At 36.5% G+C, this 25,598-nt stretch overlaps 1 protein-coding gene across 1 annotated transcript; it reads right to left on the bottom strand.

The window, feature by feature from the left end:
- Positions 1–696: 696 nt before the first annotated feature.
- LOC112991919 (desmoglein-1-like) lies at positions 697–25,350 on the bottom strand. Its single transcript, XM_026114740.2, has 16 exons — positions 25,235–25,350; positions 18,723–18,758; positions 18,217–18,345; positions 17,342–17,497; positions 17,038–17,185; positions 15,882–16,045; positions 15,495–15,629; positions 14,780–14,965; positions 14,336–14,595; positions 13,170–13,312; positions 12,805–13,023; positions 11,055–11,588; positions 8,923–9,071; positions 8,382–8,442; positions 6,555–6,763; positions 697–5,060 (listed from the first exon to the last, which is right to left on the bottom strand). The coding sequence occupies exons 1-16, from the start codon at positions 25,280–25,282 to the stop codon at positions 4,089–4,091; spliced, it is 3,549 nt and encodes a 1,182-aa protein (XP_025970525.2). The 5' UTR covers positions 25,283–25,350; the 3' UTR covers positions 697–4,088.
- Between the last annotated feature and the right edge of the window lie 248 nt (positions 25,351–25,598).

The raw sequence follows: 25,598 nt of genomic DNA, 5'->3' as shown, positions 1-25,598 counted from the left end.
AGGTTGTCAAAATATTAAGGCCAAATAAAATGATAAAATAGACTTAGAATATATATGTCTCTTAAAAAAGAAAAAAGAAAACAGTATTATACTGAGTTCAAATAAACCCTTTTGAAAAATGTCTGTACAAAATTCTTTATTATCATGAATAGTGGCCTGGGAGCTTAGGGAGAAATTTGATTCAGAGATTTCAAAATATACTGTTTTTATTTTTAGAAACAAATTGATTTTCCTTGGCTTAACTCAACAGTGCACTGCATGTACCTGAGATGCTAGCACTGTCCAAAGAGTGTTATTCAATTGTCTCTTTCTCTTCTCTATGGCTTGTGCTCCTGGGCTAAACTATAGCTATTTCAGAGTATAAGGACAGAAGTGCACCATAGAAAACACAGACTAATGAAAGAGAATAATACAGAGAAGAATGATAACTTGAGGAAATTGTACTATAACTCTCATGAGACCTGACACATATTATTGCTGCATTTAGCTGCAGCAATGTATCTTGAGTCATTTTGACACAGGAATTAATTTCAGCCTGGAATGCCCTGACTTTTTAAATCAATACATTTTGTTTCAATTTTATTTCTGAAAAAAAAAAAAGCTGAAATTTTCCTTCACAAACTTGCAGTTTTAAGGAAACTACATTTCCACTGATAAACAAACAAAAAAAAGTACTGAGCCATTCTACTCAAAACATGATGTTCCAAATGATCACTTATTTTATTGTTTCAATGCCATTCAGAAATTATTACAAGCAAAATTCTAATATTTCTATTTAGGAAAACACAAGGAAAACTGTAATATTAATTATGTTTTAAATAGAAAGAAAATGATGCATTTGGTTACTCAGTAGTGAGGAGCATTCGAATTATGTAGCTATGTTAATTCAAGCAAAACCATGGACTCTTGTACGTTTTTGTTTAAATTGTGTGGCCTGTTCATATTGCAGGTAGTGGGTCCTGCTCACAGTAGTTAAAATTGTATTTATTACATATTTATTAGCACAAAACCAGGACTGAGTAAAAAGAATAAAAGCCTGCAGTTCAAATTTAGACACTGCTCCCAAGATAATAATCTAACGAGATCCTTAGCTTGTGGCACTGTTTACTTCAGTGGCAATATACGGTCTATGCTGCAAAGATCTGGATAAGCTGGTGTAGAACTGGAGGATCCTACTCTACAAAATCCAAGTAAAAAAAAGAAAGTCATAGACTTGATGTTGCAAGCTGTCCAAACTTTAATAGGAGTTTTTTTTCTTGAACGGTTATAGCAGAATTGATATCACTATTCAAAATCTTCTCTCTGTCCTCAAAATCATTCATGCTTCATTATTCAACAACACAATTAAAGCTGAACAGCAAATGGGCTTCTAAATCACAAATGAAGAAAAGGAAACTAAACTAGTATCTGTTAGTCAGGATTAAACTATATGCTACTTTTTAATAATAAAGCTAGAAAAAGAATTTGCACAGAATTTGTAATGAACTGAATATTTGTTCACATCTTCAGATATATTTTTTTCTGCAATTTGTAGTAACCTAAAAATGCACTTATCTCACTAACAAAACAATTTTAAGAAAGTTTGTATCAATTACAAAACAATTGAAATTATTATTCACAAATGCACTGGAAATGCACTGAGAGATAATCTTGTGATTCCTGTTTGACAAGTGAGAAACCAATATTAAAAAAATGCTAGAAATCTTTCAAGACATTTCATTAAATAACAAGCTAAAAAAGTAACAACCCCTGTATCATGAAAGTAGTTCTACTTTTGAAAATGCTTTTTATATATTATTCGTTCCCCTATCTATTTCTAGACATGCAGGAAATCAGAGTTAGTTCAAACACTCATACATCACACAACATTCTTGTTCAAGAGGGTAACAAAGAATTCAGCATGTGGTCCTGAAGTCTACTTTTATAACCCAGAAGCACAGCAAGGAAAAATATTCCTGATTTGCATAAGATGATTATGAAAATATTTACACAAAACTTCTTTTTATTTTTTTACATTAAAAAATCTAATGGGCTTTGGCTATATTGCATTGGCTTTCTAAATTATACAGTAAGCCATAAATATTTCAAATATTTGCTTTTTTTATGTAGATAGGTGGTTAGTAAAATGAAAAGGAGCTTGTCAGCGTTTTACCAAATTTCAGCGTGTATTACTCAGACATAAAAGAATTCACCTTTGTATATTAGTACCTATTTTCCTTCCATAAAGAATGATTCCAGAAACCATACTTACAGTGGCATATAACTTATAGAGGAGAATAATTCTACTGAAGTCAACAAAATTTAAGTGATACTTAAGATAATCAAGGTGCTACAGGATGAAGTAAAAAGTAGCAGTGCTTCAGTATTACCAGGAGACTATCTAGCACTCTTATTTCATAAAAGGCTTGAAAGGCTGTGAAAGGACCCTTTCTTGAGGTAGCCTTGGATTTGGTAATAACTTCTGGGGACAACTGGTGTCAATGGCCATAACATTGCCTCAAAAGGCACTGCGGACTGTCTTTGACAGGGGATCTAGTGGTATTTCTGAGAGCCTCTTTAAAAAAAAAACAAACCTTTTTCTGACGTCAGACTTTGAAACATGTCATGCAGTTCTTCTGAAATGAGTTAATCTGGATATAGAGCTAGATGTTTCTTCTCCATTTCCACTTCCAGTGGGAAGTCCACAAACAACTCTTAACATGAGGGAAAAGATGTACTGATTTTGTGATCTAGTAAAGAAAGTCAATCCCTCCATGTAACTCTATTGTATTTACACTGCAGCAGTGTTTGTATATTATACATATAGTACAAAAATAAAAGGAGATAGATACTGTATTTCAGTATTTTGTTCCTTCAGGTCATATTCTAAAGCATGTTAAGGTATTACAAGAATAACAGAGTCCAGCAGAGCTGTTTTTGTTGGAAAATAAATGCCAGATTTAATTAAGAGTATAGAATCATCACGACTTTTTCAATTAACACATTAAAATAAACCTTCAAAATATCAATGCAAAATACGCTGACATATAAAATAACAATTCTCTGCATTGTGTGTTAGCAAATTTGTATCGTTCCCAAGTAGTTTTTTCTTTTCATGAAGGAGTTCATCTACCAATATCACTATTATATTTGCTATTGCCTCCCCACAGCACAAAGCTTCTAAGGCATTCTTTTCTTGCCGCTATTAGAAAATAAAACCAGTATGGTATATTATAGTCCTTATAATATACCCAGACACTGGAAACTTATATGATAGCCATAGTTTGTCAAAAAAATCTGTTTTTCATTGCAGTCCTTTTAGATTTAGCTATGGTAATAACAGTAATGGAGAAAAGATGAGGCAAACAGCTTCATGGGTAACAGGTTCAATTCTACAGCACCAGCTGCAGTGAATTACTAGTCAAACTTCACCGTGGTAGTAACAACATGACAGTTCCAATGAAGTACTTGTTTTACTGAGAACTTTTTACTGAAAAAGCTATGAAAATATTTTGTATTTGTGTGATTATTATTTATAACTATTGCTGGTGGTAGCAGAAATGATTTAAAGTACCATTTTGTAAAGCACATTTAATTTCATGCAAAGTAAAATGATGCATTTGAAAGTGCTTACTTAGTCATGTGTTGACTAATTATTAATTGTATTTTTTTCCTGTCTTGTCAGTAAGGAGCCATTAACCCAAATCTGATTCTTATGGGAGATCACTCAGCAATACAATGTTTTAATGCTGTTTCGTGTGATGTTCATTCATGCTAACCCTGCATGCGTGCAAGGATCCCCTCTCACTGCTTTGTCTGGTAATCAGCACTTTCTCCAAAAACATAATTATCTGTTTGCACACTTTTACTGCTACTTGAAGAGAAAAAAGATATTTAAAGCTAACCTGAATTTTCCCATCCCTGAACAAGTTCTGCGTTTGACTTTGAAACTGGGTATCCTCATGAGAATCTTCCTCTAGTAAGAATCCCTGAAATTTTGCTGTTATTTCCTAGCTATAAATAATAACAATATCCTCGGTTGGCAGTGGGTAACGAATGCCACAGTGAGCCGTGGTTTGGGCCAGAGGAAGGGCCCACAGGGGGCTGGCTCACTGGCTGGAGTACTGCATGGTGCTGTACTTTGTCACCCTCTGCCGCGAGGTGCCTGGGGAGGCCATGCCCATGGGCTGGCTGAGGTGGCAGTCGGCGTTCAAAATTTGGGCTGCGCTACTCATCCCCCCCATGCCGGCTCCGCCCATGCCAGCTCCACCCATGCCGCTCATCGCAGCCCCCGACACCACTCTCTCTGTGACCACCACGTTGTGGCCGCTGGACAGCTCGGCGGGGATGTTGATTAAGCTGCCGGGCATCCCGGCGGCCGGTCTGATCACCCTTTCCGTCACCACCACGTTCGACCCATCTACGAGGTCAGGAATGCTCAAGGAGGTCGGGAGCCGCGAGTTGGGCGCGATCACTCTTTCCGTGACGATGACGTTGGACCCCTCCGTGAGATCAGGGATATCTAGCATGCCACGCAAGTCGGAGGCAGACGCTGGCCCGACAACCCTTTCGGTTACGACGACGTTTGAGGCGCGCAGAGGGTCAACGCTAAGTGAGGGTGGGCCGGATGTGTAGGTCTCAGTCACCATCACATTGCCGTGGAGCAAAGGATCAGACATCGGCCTTGGGGGCTGCAAGGTAGACCCAGACGTATAGGTGTTTTCTGTAACAATCGTTGTAGTACCAACTGGGGGAGGCATTGGTGCACTTCCGTTGACAATGATGGTGGTTCCAGGTGGTGGAAGATTTATATCGCTTTCAGTGTTGGGAAAGGTAGTGCTACCAGATGGCCATGGCAGGTTAACCTCAGAAAAAGTTTCAATTTCTTTGCCCAGACAGATCTCTGCCAGGGTCTTAAATTTTGGTCCTAATGTATCCAAATACGTTTCATCTGTATCTTCTCCAATAAAACTGCAGCAACCCACAGAGCCAACAGGCGTACCTACTCCTTCGTGATCATATATTAATAGACAGTCGTTTGCTGGACGACCTTCATCTTCGTCTGCGTACACAAATGCTTTCTGTAGTTTGGAAAAGCAGGAAAAAAAAATAGAAGAGAATTACTTTTCTTCAGGTTTTTAACTCTATCCCTAGTGAGGTTTCTCTATTCATGGCCAGGCCTATCAGACTTGAAAAATAACATCAAGTAAAAGGATAGAAAAATCAAAAACATCTTTATGACCTTGAAATAAGTCCTATTCAAATGTTATTGATCTTTTATTCTTGCTTTTGCAAACACTTAGCATTTCTAATTTATTTTAAAATAAGCACTGCAAAGACTTGAGTTTTTGTTTAACATTTGGGCAATAATTTTCGTAGAAATGGCCTACTTTTCTGCCTTCTGGATCTCCAAATGGAGATTCTGATAAAATGAAGCCTTTGTTCAGGTTCAGAAATTGCAATTCAGAGCAGGGCCCTAGAGGGAGAGCCAGGGGACAACATAAGTACAGCTGGCAAGACAGCCGAGGAATAGTGCGGTACCTGGCTGTCAATAGCAGGCGTGACTGTGGGGTAAAGGGAGAGAGTGGAAGGGAAAGGGGAAGCTTTGGGCAGCAATATCTGGACACAGTGGTAGGAAGAGGAGCGAAGCTGGGAGGTGAGGGGAACAGCTGAGGGCCCAGGACGGAAAGAATGGGTCTCAGGGTAGGGTGCAGTGGGGAAGGTTTGGCAAGCCCAAGAGGCTCAGAGGGGAATCAGTTCTGAGCAGGACAGGGATCATTTTGGGATGGGTGGATCTGGGCTGGTGATTAATATACAGTGCTCCCAGCCCAGGCAGGGAGATTCCGGTCTGGAGGAAATCTACATTCAAGACTATTCTGCCCCATCCACCACTGCACCTTTTTTGGATTTTGAAATACAGTGGTCCTTAAATATTAATTGATGTTTTGATGACATATGCAATTATAGTATTTATGCCTCATAGTTCTTGCTAATCATGAAAATTTATCCCATTAATCCATCAATGATGCAAATGCTATAGCTTTTTTTATCTTGTATGTAAAGGCTAATTAATATTTTGACAATTACAAAATTGAATATTTGTGTGTCATTTGCAGTTTTCATCTTTTTTTCTGGACAGAAAGAGCAATGGAAAAACAGAAGAAAGGGAACGTATATTCACAATTCCTTGAAAGTTAAAATTCCTTCATTAAGCAATCTCTAGACAGTTCCATTTGTGAACAATTTCAAGTAAGGAATATTCTCAACGTCACTGTCTATTTATACACTGAAAAAGGTGACAAATGCAATTTTGATGGTCACTTATTAAGCTGAAATATTTTAATAACTTGCTACCAATTTTGTTTATCAAGTGTATTATGCCAACAGCTTAAAAGCAGTATTATTAATATCCATTTCCCCCCCCCATTAGTACAGTCTCTTTGTCTCTCACACCAATTCTGTGTCATGTAAGTTTCAATTTCAGTGGAGTTATTTTGGATTTTCACCATGTAACCTGGTAAGGATAATCTACCAGTAGGCTCACAGATATGATACAGAGAAGATGGGCTAGTTACCTCAGAGAAGTAGTTGTCTAGGAAGGCCATATTCACCCCTCCTTCTCGATACTCTTTTATCGTTCCTCCACATGATCCCTTTGCTTCTCCTGTTCCAGAAATTCCTCCAGCTGTTCCATAACCAGTACCAGTACCATAGCCAACTGCTGTAGTGTCTTCAACACCAGAAGCTACTCCTCCTCCTCCTCCATATGTGTTTGTATATATTTCTGAAAATGGAAAAAAAAAATCCCTCCTATATTCTGTGATATTTAAAGAATTTTCTGGTTGTTTTTATGAATAATATAATGACCCCATTGAGCTTCTGAAACTATTTTAGACTAATTTTGGTCACATATTCACACACATGTGCTAAACATTGAAACTGCAACAAAAATCAAGTGAGTGTTCGTAGAGATTTAATTGATTTTATGCATGAGGCTAGGCATGCATTTGCATATATGCTTTAGAAAATCAACAATTCACTTGTGTCATTGGCTGGGGAGATTCCTCTGTCTGGTTATATGCTGTCATGGGATTTGTATTAGAACATGAGATAATGCTTATGGATGTTTATGCAAATACAGAAATGTATACTTATGATCACACGGAGGTTGAGAGTCTTGCCTTAAACTCTTCAGCAAAAGAAACAGCCTTGTAATCCGTTTCACATTTCCCAGTTGTTAAGAAGCCGGGGAATTTGGGGAACAGTAGCTGATCACAATAGCCTCCAGTTTTTGTAATACAGAATGAAAATATCCTTTACAATAAATTATAAAATTATACTCACAGGATTTTATCTTCTCCAGAATTTTTCGTATATGATAATAATGGATGAGTGGTCTTAAATATCAATGTATAATATAATAATTGCATACAGTAGTCTTGAATATGATTGTATTAAGAACTCTTGGCCAGATTCTATCACTTTTTCTCATTTAACCTTGTTATTCTCAGCTAACAGAATTTGAACCAGAGGCTCTCGCCATACCAGTAGAGATAAAAGTGGAAATAAAATAAATCACAGATATCAGTCTTAAACTTTTCAGTTTGTTATGCCAGCATAACTTCCCTGACAACAAAGACTTTTAATTCACATTTATGCACCAAATGTTTTGTTATCTTTTGATTTTATCTTAAGCATAAGAACATTTGTGCTTAAACAGAAATCATCAGAGAAATTGTCTTGCAGTGTGACATTTCTTTCTGTCATAAGCTTAGTGAAAATGGATTCTGAGCCAACATCCTTACTTCCTGTTGTGGTGTAATGAATGGGGAAAAGAGAAAGTGGCACTGTGGCCATTTCTATGGCCACTGAATTCCTGGCAGGACCTTATATCAGGAGCATAAATGTATTATGGTGTGTGCCAGCTCTCTGTCTAGGGCGGTGCAGAACTGGAGAGTAATCACCTGGCTCCTTGTTCTCCCTTGTGCTAAGCAGAGCTTGGAAACTGGAAAGAACTGAACCTTTCATCACTGAGTTATGAAAGAAAATTTTTGTTATTCTGGCCTTGAGATTGATTTCTGCTTAAACTGGTGTCTTGGAAAGAACCTTAATTTACTAGCTGGAACAATAAAGTAAAACTGCCTGAGATTTGAAAGCCTTGGCAAATATTTCAAAATAAATGCAGTTTGCAGAGATGAATCTGTCCATACTTGAGGTTCAAACCTCAGATCCATTACTCAAGCCAGGAAGTCCAACTAACCTCAGTTTGACTATCCACACAGATAAGATCGGAAGGCTTGGGTTCTAGCTTAGAAACTGAAATACTCCATGAACCAGAAGACATTAAGTGCTGAAAGAGAGCTTTATTATAGTGAACAAAGAAAGTCTTAGGATCTGCTTACCAGAGGGTTCACCAAATTCACCTCCAGCAGCTGTTGTTGGGGCAAGAATGTGTGAGACATCCTGGAAGAAAACATTTTGACTCCTTGAACATTGAACTTTGAAATTCCCACATGAAGACCAAAACTGTTAAGGAATTACCACTAACCATTAACTATTGCTATGGTCAGCTGTTGATGACCACCCCGTAAGAAGACTCCACCCAAGTCTGTTTCATAGTCAACGTAAAAGTGATCAGTGAAGATGGTTTGTGTTATCTTGTCCTGTCTTGAGTTGAAAAAGCTTGCTAGTTACTGCATCTCAGCTCAGGGAACAGTAACACCAAACTGTTGGGCCAAACTGAGCACTGCAACTTAAAACACATAAACTCCATCTGCAAATGCTAATTAAGAATCACCTTTCATACATGCTTGGCATTGCTAGACAATGCCAAGCTTCTTTTAGAAATGGCACAGTGCTACAATCGTCTTGCTTCTAGACAAGATGCAGTCTATACTGTAGATATAAATGAATGTGGGATTTAGAAACATGGGATGTACTGACCCTGTCTTCAGGCTGTGCACCTTCTATTCCCCATGGATGAATTGCCCCTTCTGTGCATTCAGGTACAGGTTCAAATCCAGTCCCAACTCCACCTGCAGCTCCAGGTCCACAGCCACAACAATCACTCATTGACATCAAAATTGGAATCACTTAACAGGAAAGAAACAGGAAACGGATTTAACTCATCTCTTCTTCACAGGAATAGCTGTTTTTTCCCAGAGAGTAGGTACTCAAGAACTTTCAAAAATATGTCTTAAAATGTTTCAAACCAAGCAGCCTACAAGTCTGGCTTTCAGAATCATTAGTTGCTTTTGAAAAAGTAGACATTTGGATAATTGGAATAATGTCTGCCTTTAGTTGCAGCAGAGCAAAAGTGGGGTGGAGTAGGTCTGTAACTTCAAATGTATGCCTATACAGCCAGGAACAGACTTTGATTTATCTCAGCTGGATGAATTTAAGTTGCAGATGTATGAAAATGAAACAAACAGAAGCAGTCCTGCTATATGTAACATTCAGTGATATTTGTTCTTGATATATAAGCATACATTTTTCTCTTTACTTATTGTAAAATGAAAAGAAATACATGTTAATGATAGTAAACTTGTGAGAATCAATGGAAAGATTTTCATCTGGCTACAGTCATCTTTGGTTTAGGATCCAGTTGCATTTTTTACATCATATATATTTGATGTGAAAAACAATAGCATCAAACCCCAAACCACAGTTTTAACAAATGATTAAATAAAGTGAGTCAGGTTTCTTAGTGTGCTGTATTGTGCTTAGTTCTTTCAAGAATCCAGTGCTTGGAATTGCTGAATAATTTAAGTGCTGACATCAAAATCATTGTTCATTTTAGGAAGGAGTTGAGATATTCATTCTGGCAGGCTTTATACTCCTAGTAACCTAGTATCACTGCAGAGTGAGTGTAGAGAGAGAGTTGCCTACAAGAGAGTGCAGAGGCCAGAGCATCTGAAACTCATAGTGAACTGAAGAGAAAGGAGGAAAGGCTATGAAGTGTACAAAGTGCTTCCTCACACTGCAAAACTAAGAACGTATTTACTCTAGAAGCTACTGACTGGGAGAACAGATTGCCAAAGGCCAAAAGGTGTTCTGTCCTGTATATTCACCGAACTGGGAAGAAGAAACAAAACAGCTTGAAAATATGCAGCTTCTTCCTCTTTTTTTTTTCCAGCTTCAAAATTTTGTCTTTGCTGCTTCTCTTAAATCAAAGACAAAAAAAAAAAAAAAAAAGAAAAAAGAAAAAAAAAGAAAAAACCTCTCAAGTTAAGAGAGAAAACATGTTCCTCTGGTTGTTGTGGTCAGTATTTCTGCATTGGGCAGATCTTGGTGGCTGCTTGCCCTAGTCATGAAAGACAAACGATCATGTCTGATTGTGCTGGTCTGGAAAGTAATTGCTGAAGTTTATATGCTGCATACACCAGTGCTCAGCATAAAATCTGACTTGACTCATTCTCCCTGAAAGCTGTATTTCTAGAGAAATAATGGGACATGAGAATGGATGATCTGTTCTGATCCTGTTATCACAAACCCTACTCATTTTTAAGTGATGTAATAGTTGACAGAAGCTGCTGAAAGATTTAAGATTTAAAAAGCTTTATTTTTGTACCATTGAAGTCTGCCTTTGACTTCAAAGTAATCTTGTTCTTTTTATTTCTTTTTGTACTTGACTTGGAGCTGATAATTGCCCACTTCTTTTAAGTAATGCAGCTGAAGTACAGCAAATTGCTACATGTAGGTTGTAAAGTCAGTAGTGTAGCTCTGGCTCAGAATCTTCTGAGTCTTCTACTAAACTTTTGACCCTGCCTGAATTATCACTGATTCTTATGAGAACTAGATAACAGTTTAGGAGGAAAGCTCTAAGTCTTAGGAAGGAAATAATTGTTTCTGAATGAAGTGTGTGTATTATTAGATATATAATATATATGTATGTATAAAATATATACCTTATATATATGCATATATATTCTTAAAATTTAAAAAGCATTTCTTACTCTGCAAAGTGCCTATGGGAGTCCCAGTTTAACAAACCAACAAGATTACTTATTTTAAAAGAGTAAAAAAATATATATTTTAGAAATTTAATAAAATAGTTTTCCTGATTTTATACTTACAAACAAATATTAATCCACCAAGAAACATCAGGCCAATGGCAGCACCGCTAAGTGTGGTAGAAGACTGAAAGTCTCTGCCATAATCTCCTTCTCCGTCATAACCTTGACCACTGTCTCCAGTAATTCCATCATCATAATCTCTACTGTATCCACCATTGTAATTGTCCTCAGTGTCACTTCTGTCAGTTGTAACAGTGTCAATATCATTTCCACTCTCACCAGTGTTGCCCTGTTGGTCTGTTCCTTCTCCTGTTTGCCCTCCCTGGCCGCCACCACCACCACCACCGCCACCACCACCACCACCACCACCACCACCGCCACCACCACCACCACCGCCACCACCACCAGCACTGCCACCAATGATAATTATTTTCGTGGCCCCACTGGTGCAGTAATTGCGACTATCACACCGACAAGCTTGCAGAGGAATCATATGTGGTTGTGGGCAGCTTCGGCCTTGGTTATCTTTAATGTTGACATAGATGTTGTACACAAAAAAGCCAATGTTCTGACCCACTAGTTCTGCAGAGGAAGCTTTGGGAGAAAACAGGAAAGAGTTATTTAGATTAAGGTATTAACTTTAAATACTGTACAAGTCTAGTTTTTGTGAATAATGTTCATAGTGTAGAATGAAGAGTTAGTCTTCTGATTTTAAGATCTTCAGTTACTAGAAGTAAGTTTCAGCCATAAGGCTGAAATTTATAGTCTTGGTCTATGCTGTTTTTTATGTTTTGGAAAACCTGAGCCAGATCAGTTTAGTCATCAGTTTTTAACCTGAGAAATATGAAGGGGCATATGCACATTTTTATGTCTATGGCAGCATTTCCTGATTTTTATTCCCCACAGTAGGGAACATTAAAATTGCAAGTTGCACACATTTCCTTTTCTCTCACAGGGGGGTTACATGATAGCTATGTTAGCTATGTTACATGATTGCATGTTTATGTTTTTTTCAAAAGGTTTCTCCATAGTTTTAAAATATTTAAAGTTACATATTTGCATCTGTTTAGGACAAATGGGACATGCAAGAGTAATTATAATTGCAATAGTTACCATGTAATCTGATCTTCTATGCGTACAGTAAGTTATGCAACTTCTGACATTTAGTAATGTATGAGATTTGATTAATTCATTTAGTTAACTAAGTCTTACCAAAGTGAATTAGAAAAGCTCCACTAGGCAAAGGCTAAACCTTTTTTCTTAGAATTACAAGCAAGTACATAAATTATAAAAGCTGTAATCTTTATTTAACATTTTTATATCCTTCTCTCATAAAAGGAAAGCTCTTCAGACTAAGAACTTAGTGGACATTTTTACTCTAATAAATAAATTTGAGAGTTTTGTCACATGCTTAGATTTTTTTAGATAATATATAAAGAAAAAAATATCAAATTATTCCTGTTTAATTACCTTGTTAGCTTTAGACCAAGGCTTATTATAGTTACTCTCTAGTAAAATAAAGTTTTGCTGCTCTATTTTTATCAGCATATGCTTAGTTTCCTTTAAAAGATGAAAACTAGACAAAATGCATCCAACGATTCTAATATGATTAATATATAAGTACAAATACAGAACAATTCCATTTTATTCCTCAGATCTATATGAGTGTAAAATCATATTTAAGTGAGGTTAGTATAAATCCTAGTAACTGTTTTTTTGTTGTTGTTATTAGAAGGTTATCCTAATTGATTATTTTAAATGAGTTCATTGCTATGATTTACTCTGTAGTATTAAAATATATTTAATTTACCATTTATTGATCTGATAATCCACGTAGTTTGAGGTTCACCATGTATGCTGAAAGTAAAGGGAGGGCCATACTGATTGCTATCCATATCCTTTGCTGTGATAATCACTGATGGAGAATGCATGCATACTTTCTTTATTTCTGTATTAGTAGTTGGACAATTATCATTGACGTCTTGTACTAAAAGCACAATGGTACCAGTAGCAGTATGTCGAGGAGACCCTGTAAAAAGAAAGTTCTTGTAATCCAGAGGGAATATAGATATCATAAACAATGCAGTTCAGATGGGAAAACTAGAAAAGGGGGAAAAATAGAGAAATCTGAACTAAGACAGTTTTGTTTCAAAAAAAGTTAATCTATTTTCTTACCTCTAGTAATAGCCCAGACCTCTGCTCTGTATTCCCCATTGACTACATAGGATGATTCCCGGTCAATAACTTTGTTCAGTGTGATTTCACCACTGTTTGGATTGATTTTGAACCAGGCACCTGGATCACGTCCTATACTATATCTGTATTTGGTGAATTAAAAATACTCAGAATTATTAATATGAAACAGCTCAAATCATGCAGACCCAATTATTTGGATAGAATAAATTAGTCCAGTTAACATTGACTCCATACACTATAGTGTTCTACTACGTACTCATTTTGTAAATAATATTTGTCACTTTGGAACATTTTTCTTGCTCTGCTATAAACCTTATTGCCTTTTGCCTGTTCAAGAAAAATTCCTGCAGACTTCAGAAGATGCACAGCAGAATAATAATTATGCACACCAGAATAATAATTAAGAATAAAGCAACTGTATAGAATTATATTTTGAAAGTGATATCATAGTCTAAAAGTAAAATAGGGCTTGACCCTTTAAACCTTCACTAGAACCTTTGCTAATGTCAGTAGCTAAATCCACAGCTCCTCCTATGATATTCTAAAGCTGTATTTGCTAATATTTTTCACTGTCTTATGAAAACTTTTTGAAGCTTTGTAAAACTGATGTATTTGTTTCTATATATATTAAGGAACAAATAATGGTCCATTAATCAACTATCATCAATTTCAGCAAAAATAATTGCCAAATCATTTTTCAAGTATAAAATGAGTTGGTAGTGAGCTCATCTAGGCTAATTACTCAAAATTGGCTACTACTCGGATTTTCTGCTTCCTTCTTTAAAATTACCAACAAATTCACTATTTGTAACAAAACCTTTCAAAATTTATGAAAAAGGTTAAAAATATTTTGTTCTGATTTACTTAAGCCTATTAGAAAAACGTCATCTCCTTTCTCATGTGCATGAGCCTAAGAAAAATATGGTCAGCTAGCAAAAACAATCATAGCATGAAAAGGTATGGAAGAGTATATTTTTCTATTGCTATTGTATTAGCAATTTTTCTGTAGTTTTTAAAGTATCTTTCATAACCTCATTTTCTACTTCCTTGGCTGGAACAGAGAATACCTTTTTCTCATCTGACTGAAATCTCAGTTAAAACAATTATTAAATCTGGGGAGTTAAGCAGAGAAAATACAGCCTTACATGACATTAGATGCGATAGTCCCAGTGTCCTCATCAATGGCTGTGTATGTTCCAACAACGTGACTCTCTCTTGTACTTTCTGATATAGAAAAGCTAATTGAAGGTGGATGAAATCTTGGTAGTTCAATAACATTTTTTACTTCTACTATGAGAGGTGTTCCAACAACTTGGTACTGAGATGCAACAGAGTGGTGGAAGGCAGCTCGGTTTCTGACACCAATACTCAGTGTGTGACTTTGGATGTGTTCATAATTCAGTTCCTAAAAGATTAAACACAGACAAATAGAAAATCAATACAATTTCCTGGATTTTAATTTTATCAAATATGCTGTTTTAAATGGTTGCATCACAGTACTTTTGTTGATCATTTTAAAATTATTTTTAATAATTTAAATTATTTTAAGATGATTATTTAAACAGTTGAATCACAATATTTATCCATACCTTAATTACTCTAAGGATTCCTTGATTTGTAGCTGGATCTGTAACAATTTCAAAGCAGTTATCTTCATTACCAGATATAAAGAAAAACTCTGCTAACCAGTTATCTGTAAACTCTTCATCAGCATCCAGAGCTTGTATCCGTAGCAGTTCTGAGCTAAGTGAATTTTCTGAAATACTTGCTGAAAACTGGAATAACAGAAAAATACCTGTTAACAAACACTAAAATACAGAATGTTAAGAAAACACAGCTAACTGCAGGGACTCTTTTGAATGACATCCCATCCACAGATAATACCAATTTAAGAATAATTGTGTGTTCTGTGTAAATTATGATCCTGGTCACAGATGTGAAGAGCTGTGTTGCCTCATATGTTTGTAGATGCAGCTTAAAGGAACTGGATTTGTACTTTTTGTAAGAAAAGACTGAATAAAGATGGGTTAATCTTCATAAATGGGCCACATTGCACAGGTGTGGACACACGAATGACAGGATTTGAGTTCTCGGAATACAAAAATAATCTAAGTGTTTGTAATCAGAATTGTGTGTGCAAACTATAGATATGATTTTGAGCATGCTTCAAGGAAACAATCCCTTTAATATAGTGGAGCATTCAAATGCGAAAGTGCTCAACAGGTTAGTAAGGGCTTTGTTATCTACTGGATCTTTGAACAGGGTTTTAAAACAGTGATGTTGATTTTGATATTAAAAACTTACAGAGCTTTGTGCAAGAGTTGGGAAGTTGTCATTGACATCAATAACTTTAACATTACAGCTACAAAGAGATGAAATTCCATCTGCAGCTCCATCCCGGTCTGATGCCTTCACAACAAGAGTGTAGCTGCCATGTTGCTATCACAGAAAGAGAAATCAGTGCATTACACTGATCTGTACATCTTAGACATTGTAAATAGTTACATCTTGATATTATTTCCAAGTTCATTAATTTCCCTGAGACATTTTATTGTAACATATAGAAAAAAAACACTTCATTAAAAAAAAAAGAAAAAAACACTCCCTTCTTTCTATTTTATTTTTGTAATTCTCACAGCATGCCTGCCATCAAAACATCACGTTATTTAATTTTGCAAAAGGAAATTTTACCTCTCTGTCAAGGTAATTTGCTAGATGAAGTTCTCCAGTATATTTATTCATAATGAACATTGGTGGACCTGAAGGTTCCTGACTCTCTATCTTGAAGGCAATTTTAGAATTCAAGTGATTAGGTTCATCTGCATCTGTTGCAATTATTTTCATCACCAGTGTGTCTAAGAATAATAATAATAATAAAAAAAATCAGAAAATCTGTTTTGTTCCTGTAAATGACTCTTCAAGACAATGATAAATTCCTAGTGCATCAAAATGACAGGATTCTATCTTTTCAATAACATCTACAAAGAAAAAAAAGGTTTATGTTTGTAATGCTGGTTATGACTGAACTTTAATGACTTCAAAATGCATTACAAGTTAAGGCCGGGTGGAGTAATGCAGATTTCTACTGAACCTCTTTAAGTCACCATAGGCGCTATGTAAAAACATTAAGTTCTGAGCCTGTAGATACTTACGTGAGAAATCTTTGCAGTATTAGATGGGGAATTCCGGGAGGTAGGGCTGCAAGGGGACCACCTGTTTTCATGTGTGTGCATGGCAGGATGAGTTTGCAGCAGTATGTCAGGGCGGTTCCCTGCCTTTCTATTCAGGATATGAGCTCTCCTCCACCATTTCCTTACTGACCTCAGTGTTACATGCCTAGTGCCAATTGCAATGCTTTTGGTGGTAAGAACCATTTTAGTGGTTTCAGTAAGGGTTTTTTAGTAATATTCTACTGCAACCACAGTATTCAGGCTACAAATAAAAATGCTTGAATTAGGAAAAATGGGAAAAAAGCATATTTTATATATCACCACAGGAAATATATATATATATTTTTAATGAGAAGACATGAACCAATTTATGTTAAGTTTTCAGATCTAAAAGAATTTGCATGATGATGGGGTTAGGAACTGGAGCATTAAGCATTTGTGTGTGGGAGAAAGAGGGGAAGAATACATCACTGCCTAATTTTAGGCAACAAGCTTGGACCCCTGCTCCAATGGCACGCTGAGAAACATCTCTCTCCTGCAGTAGCTCTGGGAAACGTATGTCATTGCCTAAGAGGAAGTAGAATGAACACCCCAGGTTTGTATTAACTATTCTGGCAGGCCCCCCCCCCCCCCCCCCGACTATACTACACTGTAATAGGCATGAAATAGTTACTTACTGTCCATACTGCATTCTTCAACAGATCCTGTAAATACAGATTGTGCGAATATAGGAGGGTTATCATTTATGTCCAGAACTCTGACTCGAAGTTCAAGAGGCGGTTCCAAATCTGCACCCGTCACTGAGTGCTTAGCAAAGCAACGTATCTAAATAAAGAGATTTACTCATTTTAAACCAAAAATGAAGGAAACAAAGCAACAGTCTGAAACAAATGAATTAGAGCATTTGTCTAATTCTGCTCCCCTGTCCTGCCCTGCTTCTTGCAGCCATCATTATAAAGAAAAAAAAAAGATAATACTTACAACAAATACTGGGGTCACTTCCCTATCCACTATTGATGTTATATTAATTTCTCCTGTTCTTGGGTTAACAACAAATATTCCGTAGGGGGCACGATCGATTCCAACTCCAGAGATGCTGTATGTGATTGGATTGTTTTCTTCACAGTCTGACCGGATCTACAATAATAGATAATAATAGTTTATGCCAGCTCACTTAGAACATCTGCAAGTTTTTCTTTTTTTCTTTTTTTTTCCCCTATTATTATTGTCCTTAAGGAATTCTATATAGTTTTCAGTTTCTCTCCCAACCACATATCACAAGGATATTGGCAGAACCAATTGAAGGCCATGCCACAAACCAGTCAATCTACTGCTACATCTCCCCTGAATATTTCTTTTAAGTCTTCCAGCAGTGAAGTGGAGAGGTTATGGGAGAGAAACTTCCAAGAATCTTACACTGTGACTGGACTTCCGTAGGGATACAGCTGTGGGGAAAGGATAGGAGGACATCCAGTGTGCTCCATTGCCTCACAGGAATCAAGCACCATCCTGGAGTGTGTGCTCAGGGGTTTCTCAGAGTGAAAGAGAAAATTAAAATACAAAGAACTAATATGCAGTGGCTGCACATAAACAGAGCATGTGTTGGAGCTTTCCAGAAAGTGGACAGATCTGAAAATTCCAGGAAGCCTTTGGTCACTCCTCAGCAACTACATGGGTTCATCCTATGAGAGTGTCTCAGCTGAGCTGGAAATATTCTATCCTCTTGCTTCTGTTCTATATTCCTTGCTTTGACTACTCTAAGCAAATATACTTGCAAATCTCCCCACTTTATCAGCCTGTCTTTACAAAATGCTTCCTTGTCGGTGAACAACACTTCTACTTTGCTTTCTACTTACTTTGGCAATTGGATTCCTCTTAGAATTATCTTCTCCTTCCCTACAAGCAGCAGCAAATTTGATCCATTCACGTTTTTGTCTTCTGAAGGTTTTCCATCTTGCCACTCCATTTTCATCCCATTCTTTTACCTTTGACATAGAGTCTCAGTGTCACTATGACCAGCAACCACAATACATTTTAAGTTTATATAGACATTTAGAATTTCCAACATTAAGAAGTAGGAAAGAGATTTTTATAGACCATGTTTTTTTACATGAGTCTCAGGCCCAAGCCTGAGTCTGTACACAAATACTTTTAAATTATTCCTGAGTATTAGATATTTGTTGAGGTTCTGGCGAACTTCTCTTGAGAGGATGAGCAGGTTATTACCTGAAACTATTTAATATTTAAATATGTTTTGAACCATCAAGTTAAAAAATGTCCTAGTTCAGTATTTTCCATTTCATTTTTATATGGTTACATTTCATTTTATCAGAAAATCAGTTTCTAAGGATTTTTTAATTACCTCTACATGAAATCCTGTGCTGAAATCCAAGAGTACCTGCAAGAACAATAAGAGATTGGCATATAAAAATGCAAGGCAAGATGCAGTAAGCAAAACCCAGATGCCACACATTGCTATATTACAGGACTGGAAGAGCATTTTTTCCTCAATTTCATTGCAACAGCCTAACTAGGCTGTAATTGCAGGATTTCCATAAATAATATTGTGCCATTTCCCCCCCCCCCCCCATGTCTATCACTGTTTAATTCCTTGAAAGTTAATTCCTTCAAAATTAATTCTGTCTTTCAAGGCACCTTGAATTTGAGAGCATGTGCAAATTTCATGTTATATCTGCATAAAAAACATCTTTCACACAGATTTTTAGGTTGTAGAGTCTCAGCTGATTCAGCTGAAGAGAGAAGTGATTGCAAGTTTTGTTAAAACAGAAAGGTATGTCTAGGAAACTAAACAAGAAGTATTGCTTTATTTGTAGAGGTTTATTTAGAAAGTTGCAGTAGACCTGGAGTATTTCAAAATACTTCAATATATGGTTTAAGCAAAAGGAATAAAAACATTCTCCTGTAACTTCCCACTGAGGTCAGAGAGATTAAATGTATGATGGAAAGTCAACTGCAGCCACTAGACAGATTTTCTTGGAGTTCAGTGGGCTTTTTTTTTTGAGGTCTAACTGTGCAAGCAAAGACTTAGGTAAATAAATGTTGCCAGATCAGATGCAATGTGTAATGACTTTAAAATTAAAATAATGGAGAATCATCAGTTTCTTGACTACTGCAATTTAAAAGAAAGCACAGTTTCATTAACCTTATTTCTAAAAAATGTGTGAAGATAAAGTAACTTGGTGAATGTATCATAACTTCATAGCATCACTTTGGGGTTTATGACCTGCCTTTACCCACTTCAGACAATAAAGGCTGAAAGATATGAGATTTGCAGGACTCAGTGTTTGCCTCATTCATCATTGAAAGGCACAAAATATCTAGGTGACCCAGAAAGTATTGCAGTTTCTCCTTTCTCACCAATGGTGGCTAACAGCCGTAGTTATCAGTTTTACACATCCCTGTCATTTCACAGTACTGTTCAGTGACTCACACTGATTTGCCTGACATGTTTTCTCTGATGGATTTTACTTCAGATGTTACCTGAATAAATTCTGTGACAATAATTTTTCTGTGATAAATTGTCTTATGGGACTTTCCACACTTCAAATTTATTACGTAGTTGCTTTAGCAAGGCTGGAAGATGGGCACAGACTTTCTTCCACTTCAGGTTAAAACAATCTCTTTCCATACAACAGGTTCATGAACAGCAGCTTCAACTCCTTCTCTCTTCCTGCCTTTCCCTCATTTACTTACATGCCATAAGATGTCCACTGTCTGTCATTTACAAAACCATTTCTCTGATGATCTGTTTTTCCCAACAAAATTCACTGAGATCTCAGTCGGCAAGGGCTGCTCTAATTAACTAGTGAATGAGGGAGTTTAGACTGTGGATGTAGTATCTTGAGTGTATGCATTATCTTGAAAGGTACAAGACTATTCCTGCAATAACTTTTTTTTTCTTGTTTCTTTGAGCAAGTTATTGACATAAATCATTAAGAAGAGTATTCCACGAGAAAATCATTACAAACTCATATTAGGCCTTTGGACAGAAAACAGACATGTTCAGGCTATGCTAAAAGCATCATTATGGCTTTTAATCTGAGTGCATATGTTGGTGACTATGTAAATCTTCAGCTGCAGAACAGGGTTCAAGCTCATGTGCAGTCATGACTCATCTCTGCAAAATCAGACTCCATTTCAACCGGGGAGTTATTTTGCTTCAGTGGGACCTCAAGCCTCTCCTTTTACGATCCAGCTTGGAGATTGGGGAAACATAGGAGAGCAGAATGTGCAGATTACTCTCTCGCAAGGGAGGCTGAGTGATGAAGACAACCAGAAATTGCATTGATTCAGCATCTTTTATCAGTTGATCCCACCAGCACAGCAGAGCCTCCTTGGGCAAGTACAGCGAAATCCTCTCCACCCTAAGCCTTAAATCCCTTCTGGCATGCACGCAATTGTGTTGACCCAGAAAAGTATGCTATATGCCTCCAAATGCAATGCTAGTGAATCTTACCTACTGTCTGCATTCTATGGCCTATTCTAATATTTAACGGTGAAACTAATAGCTCACTTCTGGCCATGTCACTCTCACAGTTAATAAGCATGACTGAACTACTGTGTTGAGAAAGTAGTAGTACTCCTGTGAAATAAGAATCACACCTGTAAAGAATTTTGAATTCTATTCTTTAGGATAGGAATATTCATAAAACTTGATTTCAACCTTTACTGATGACCAGTGGGAAACTCTGCTTTCAATGAAGGATGTTCATTTTACATCAACACCTCTAATGGGAATGCTAGGAATTTGTTCATCAGTATTGCTGAGAATCATAAATTAAGGCCCAGTTTTTCCACATTTTTCCCCTACCAGCTAAGGAAAAATCCTCCTGCTACATGTTGCTAATGGGAGATCTTTAAAGAAATTTTGATGGTTTTGTATCCAGAGTCCTCAGTACTATTTGTTATACTACTCGAGAATGTTGATCTGATGAATTGTATGTCTGCATTCAGTAGATCTATCTCAGTTACTGCTATATCATAGAAAATGGGGCAGACAAACTCCAGAAGAGGCCATCCAGTTTACCAGCTAAACTTAAACAATTCTGGAGAGACATCTGTCTAACATGGCCAGGGACAGGGTTTCCTCTACCGCCCCAACTAATGTTCTTCTCTAGCATCAGCAGAAAACAAAAAGCTCTCCCCTCTCCCTCCAGCTGTGAATTTCAAATATCTACTACCTTGTAAACCCTGTATTTCTAGTACTATTTCTAGTAGAGAAGAACATTTTATGGTCTATCTCCTAGCACCTAATTCTGGCATATTTGAAGATAATAAACAAATTTCCCTTCTAAACTAGTGTCTGAGCATTTACATGTAGTATTCTCCATAGAATCAGTGATTAAACATAGTTAAAACAATAGTTCTGATGTAACTGGGAACCAGATTAGGCCCATAGGATGTGAATGGTTCTTTGCATCTTCAAAGCAATTTGCAAACAAAAATTAACTAATCATTAATTGACTGCCAAGCAATATTATATGCAATTAGGGAATCCTCCCTCCTCCACCTGCTCATATCTAGATGACTGAGCACGCCTTTAACATCTTCCCAGCATTATTCATATTGCATCTGATCCTTTCTCTTTGAAGTCAAAAGCAGTATTGTTATTGACCTTGAGGGGAGGAGGGCTGAGAACTTACACATATTATATTAGTCATCATGGGGGCTCTGGTTGTGTCAGCATTTTGGGACCTGCACACCTTACTCAGCCAAAACTCTGACTAGCGATGGGTTGAAATAATGAACCCTTCTCTTTATGCATTCTGCACCTCCTTAAAAAATGATAAATTAGTCCATATGAAATAATGAGAAGCAGGGCTGAAACATAAGACACAACGTCATATTTTAAAAAGAAGCTATTTGGTAACTTTTAAATCAAAACAAGAGTACATTTTTACCTATGCTTTTCATTTTCTGCATTCCATTAATGAATGTGTTTCTTACAATTTTAAGGGGAAATTATGCAGGATGATTTTTCTGGCTATTTATTTGCTAAATCTGCAAAAGTCAGGTGTTTCTAGCTTCTCATATTAGCAACAACAGTCAATATTTTGCATTGCACCTGGGATAGAGAACCTATTCCCATTTCCACGGAAGTAAATGAAAGATACGATGCTCATGTCAGTCAGAAGAAAAAATTCCAAAGTTTTATGTGTTTTAAAACATGTTTATTAAAATAACTGACCACGTTGGGAAAAGCTTTCACTGAGATTGTTTCTGCTCTGCTGAGCTAAATAACATAGGACACATCATACAGGAATAACGAATTTCAATGTAGTAGCAGAGCTTAACCATTAGAAAAATGAACAGAAAAGTAATTTCAATAGAGGGTGTAAACCATTGCCATCCAAATTGGAGTTTTTCAAGTTAGTCATGCTAAGTTTCCTAAATAAAGAAATCTAATAAGGCTTAGAATGCTCTAGCTGTAAATGTACATTTGCTTAGGTCATTTTTTTATTTAGGAATGTAACTACAGACTTAAGAACCTAATTTTGGGTGATAATTCTTGGATGATGAATTACTTTGGTTTCTGTTCCTACAACTAAACTCTTCCTTTGCAGAAGAGCCTGCAGTTTCCTGGCTACATTCTGATAGGTATTTTGTATGCATATGCAAGGAGAGGATTTGGATTCTTAATATTTTTATGTCCAACCAAATTATGAGTAGGAGGTGTAACCATAGCCTAGCAACTAGGAAAAAAACAACCAAAAAAAAGTGTAGATAACACATGGGAAAAAATAGCCAGATGAAAGTGCATATAAAAGATGTGGTGAATTTAAAATTATTAACTGTCACCTGACAGCCGTCAAGACAAGAGTCATACCTGATCAAACAGGTTATTTCTATAAAACATGTCTGTGCAAGTGCCACAAACAGAACTCTCTTACTCATGAGAATAACACCTTTGAAGCCACATGGGCGAGGGCTGCAGAATCAGTCTCACCAATGGTGAAATACACATAGAAAATTAATAGTTTCAGAGCACAATCTCTGGTAGGTTAAGACTTCATTTTTGGAAAGTGTACTAAAATATCTATACTTCCACAGCAATTTTATTTCATACAGCTTATTAGCAATATACTAACCAGATGCACCAGGCAGATGATTTTCGTGAAAGAATAATTAAGCCCAAAATCAAGGCTGTTCCTTAGAATGCAATAAAATTGTATTCATAATTCATGGTGTATTTAATCTCTATGCCTTGTTCATCACCTTTCTATAAAGCACTAAAAGATGCTATGAGATTGTACAAGCTACCATGAACACTGTTATGCAGAAAAACACATTAGAGAAACAACAGTTGATTCCTCTAGCTAGTAAAAGTTAAAAAAAAAATGATACTCATCAAAATATAGTTGCAGTTTTCAATACCTCTCTTTTTCCTGACCGAACATGCATTCTGAGTCACTCACGGTTGTAACAATAATAAACTGAAATGAGAATTGCTCCAGTGTTGACAAGAGAAGATTAAGGAGTAAAATGTCTTTTGAATGGACAGATATTAAATACAATACAATCAGCTTTACTCTGACTTTCAAAACATCAGGAGTATGCATCACCGAGTAACTGAATAAAACTAGTAGTCACTAATGTTATATAAAAATCCAGAACTGTTAGTGTGACGCACAACATGCCAATCTCAGCAGAGACCAGTGTGCTGCATTAAACAAGCAGAAACTCGTCCGAACCATACCTTACTTTTGCCAAACCTTAGCATTATTTGTCTGGCAGCCACCCTATGTTGATTAGTTCTACTTTACTGACTGCAAAACTGTGACCTAGATTCATGCGTTATCATTTCAAAATAAATCTCAGGATTTCATATTCTATAACAACAAACCCTTTTTTCCTGACTACAAATATTGCTAGCGATGTCAGGAACAAGAAGTTAACAAACATTTACACTTACTAACATTCTGTGTAAATCAAAATCCATGACAGAAATAACTATAATATAAATTCTACTCTTTTCAGTCTTCATGGTCTTAAACCTCTACGTTATTTGAGAGGAGCAGCGCAGATGAGTAAAAATAATCCATGCATGAAACAGAATGCAACAGCAGAAGGGCCTCCCTCGTTCTTTTAAGTCCTTTCTGGTAATTTCCCAGCATTGAGGAACACATTGCACAGCTGTTCTGCTTGACCATAGACAACTTCCCTTTTAGAGTAAGTAAAACGAACTCAAAGAACAACGCTTTCGTTCCCGCATTTGAAATATTCACTTCCTTAATACATGGCAGCTCAGACGCTAATGCACAATGAGATGAGGCTCCTTTATAATGGGAAGTAATGGGCCCAGGCCTCATTTTTACTCAGATAAAATCTTCACTAAATTTCATGTTTTTCTCTTCAGTAAAGCCTGGTCAAAAAGATTTGGTCAACCCTGAGGCAGTCTTACTAAATACATTTTACAAAAAGATATTTACTCTTCATCTTCCTTATATTGAGCAAAAGAATAAAGACATAGAACCAAGGTATGTAATAACTTGTTATTAGGATTTTTATAAATGATAACATTATTATTAATAAAATGACTCATTAAGTAATACACATAGACAACATTTGCCTGAAAAGTCATGTATTAAACACAGAAGGCCATATATTGAACATCAAAAGATTTCAGAATATTATAATCAAAAGAAACAATTGCTACCGTTCAATGAAAAACTAAATTATTTGTGTAGAATCTTCAGAAATACAATTTAAAATAAGCATAGACTTATTTCTTATGCATATTTTCACAGGATTTTTGGGGGGGTCATTTATGGTGTGAAGTATAGTGGTCTGCTGAGAAGGATTCAACTGACAAAAACTCAGAGTTGACAAATATTGTATTAAAAATGGACTTACCAATAAAAGGAACAGAAAAGCAGTTGTTCGGTGAGGGAGCCAATCCATTGCATCTGATTTCTTAGATACAAGTCCAGCTGAGTTATGGTTACAAGTCTGTTCCTTTTCCCTCCCCCCCCCCCAACTCTGATGTCTATTTTAAAAGGCACTTAGTAGATGTCCTTATACTCAGCCTTTCAAGGTGTCTCTGTCTCCCTCTGAGAGAAGCACTGAAGATGCTGTATAACAGAGTGTCTTTCCCCACCCAAAAAACCTGGGCTGGTCTCATCTGAAGCGCTTGACAACATCATTATTGCTGGCAGGTAAAAGCTAAGAGACACACCTTAATTCTTATTGCACTGAAACCCTTTGTTGGATACGAAAG

Source organism: Dromaius novaehollandiae, chromosome 2 (assembly GCF_036370855.1).
Source record: "Dromaius novaehollandiae isolate bDroNov1 chromosome 2, bDroNov1.hap1, whole genome shotgun sequence".
Classification (NCBI taxonomy): Eukaryota; Metazoa; Chordata; class Aves; order Casuariiformes; family Dromaiidae; genus Dromaius; species Dromaius novaehollandiae.
The sequence above is the reverse complement of the archived record's forward strand: the minus strand, read 5'-3'. Positions and strand labels throughout refer to the sequence as shown.

What these genes read in the sequence shown, in the direction of transcription:
- LOC112991919 (XM_026114740.2), bottom strand. Translation starts at nt 25,282, where the DNA reads ATGGATTGGCTCCCTCACCGAACAACTGCTTTTCTGTTCCTTTTATTG. An exon ending in CAAATTACCTTGACAGAGAG is followed by an intron (nt 15,630 to 15,881) that starts GTAAAATTTCCT and finishes TTTCTGTGATAG; the next exon opens with CAACATGGCAGCTACACTCT. An exon ending in GTGCACAGCCTGAAGACAGG is followed by an intron (nt 8,443 to 8,922) that starts GTCAGTACATCC and finishes GTTTTCTTCCAG; the next exon opens with GATGTCTCACACATTCTTGC.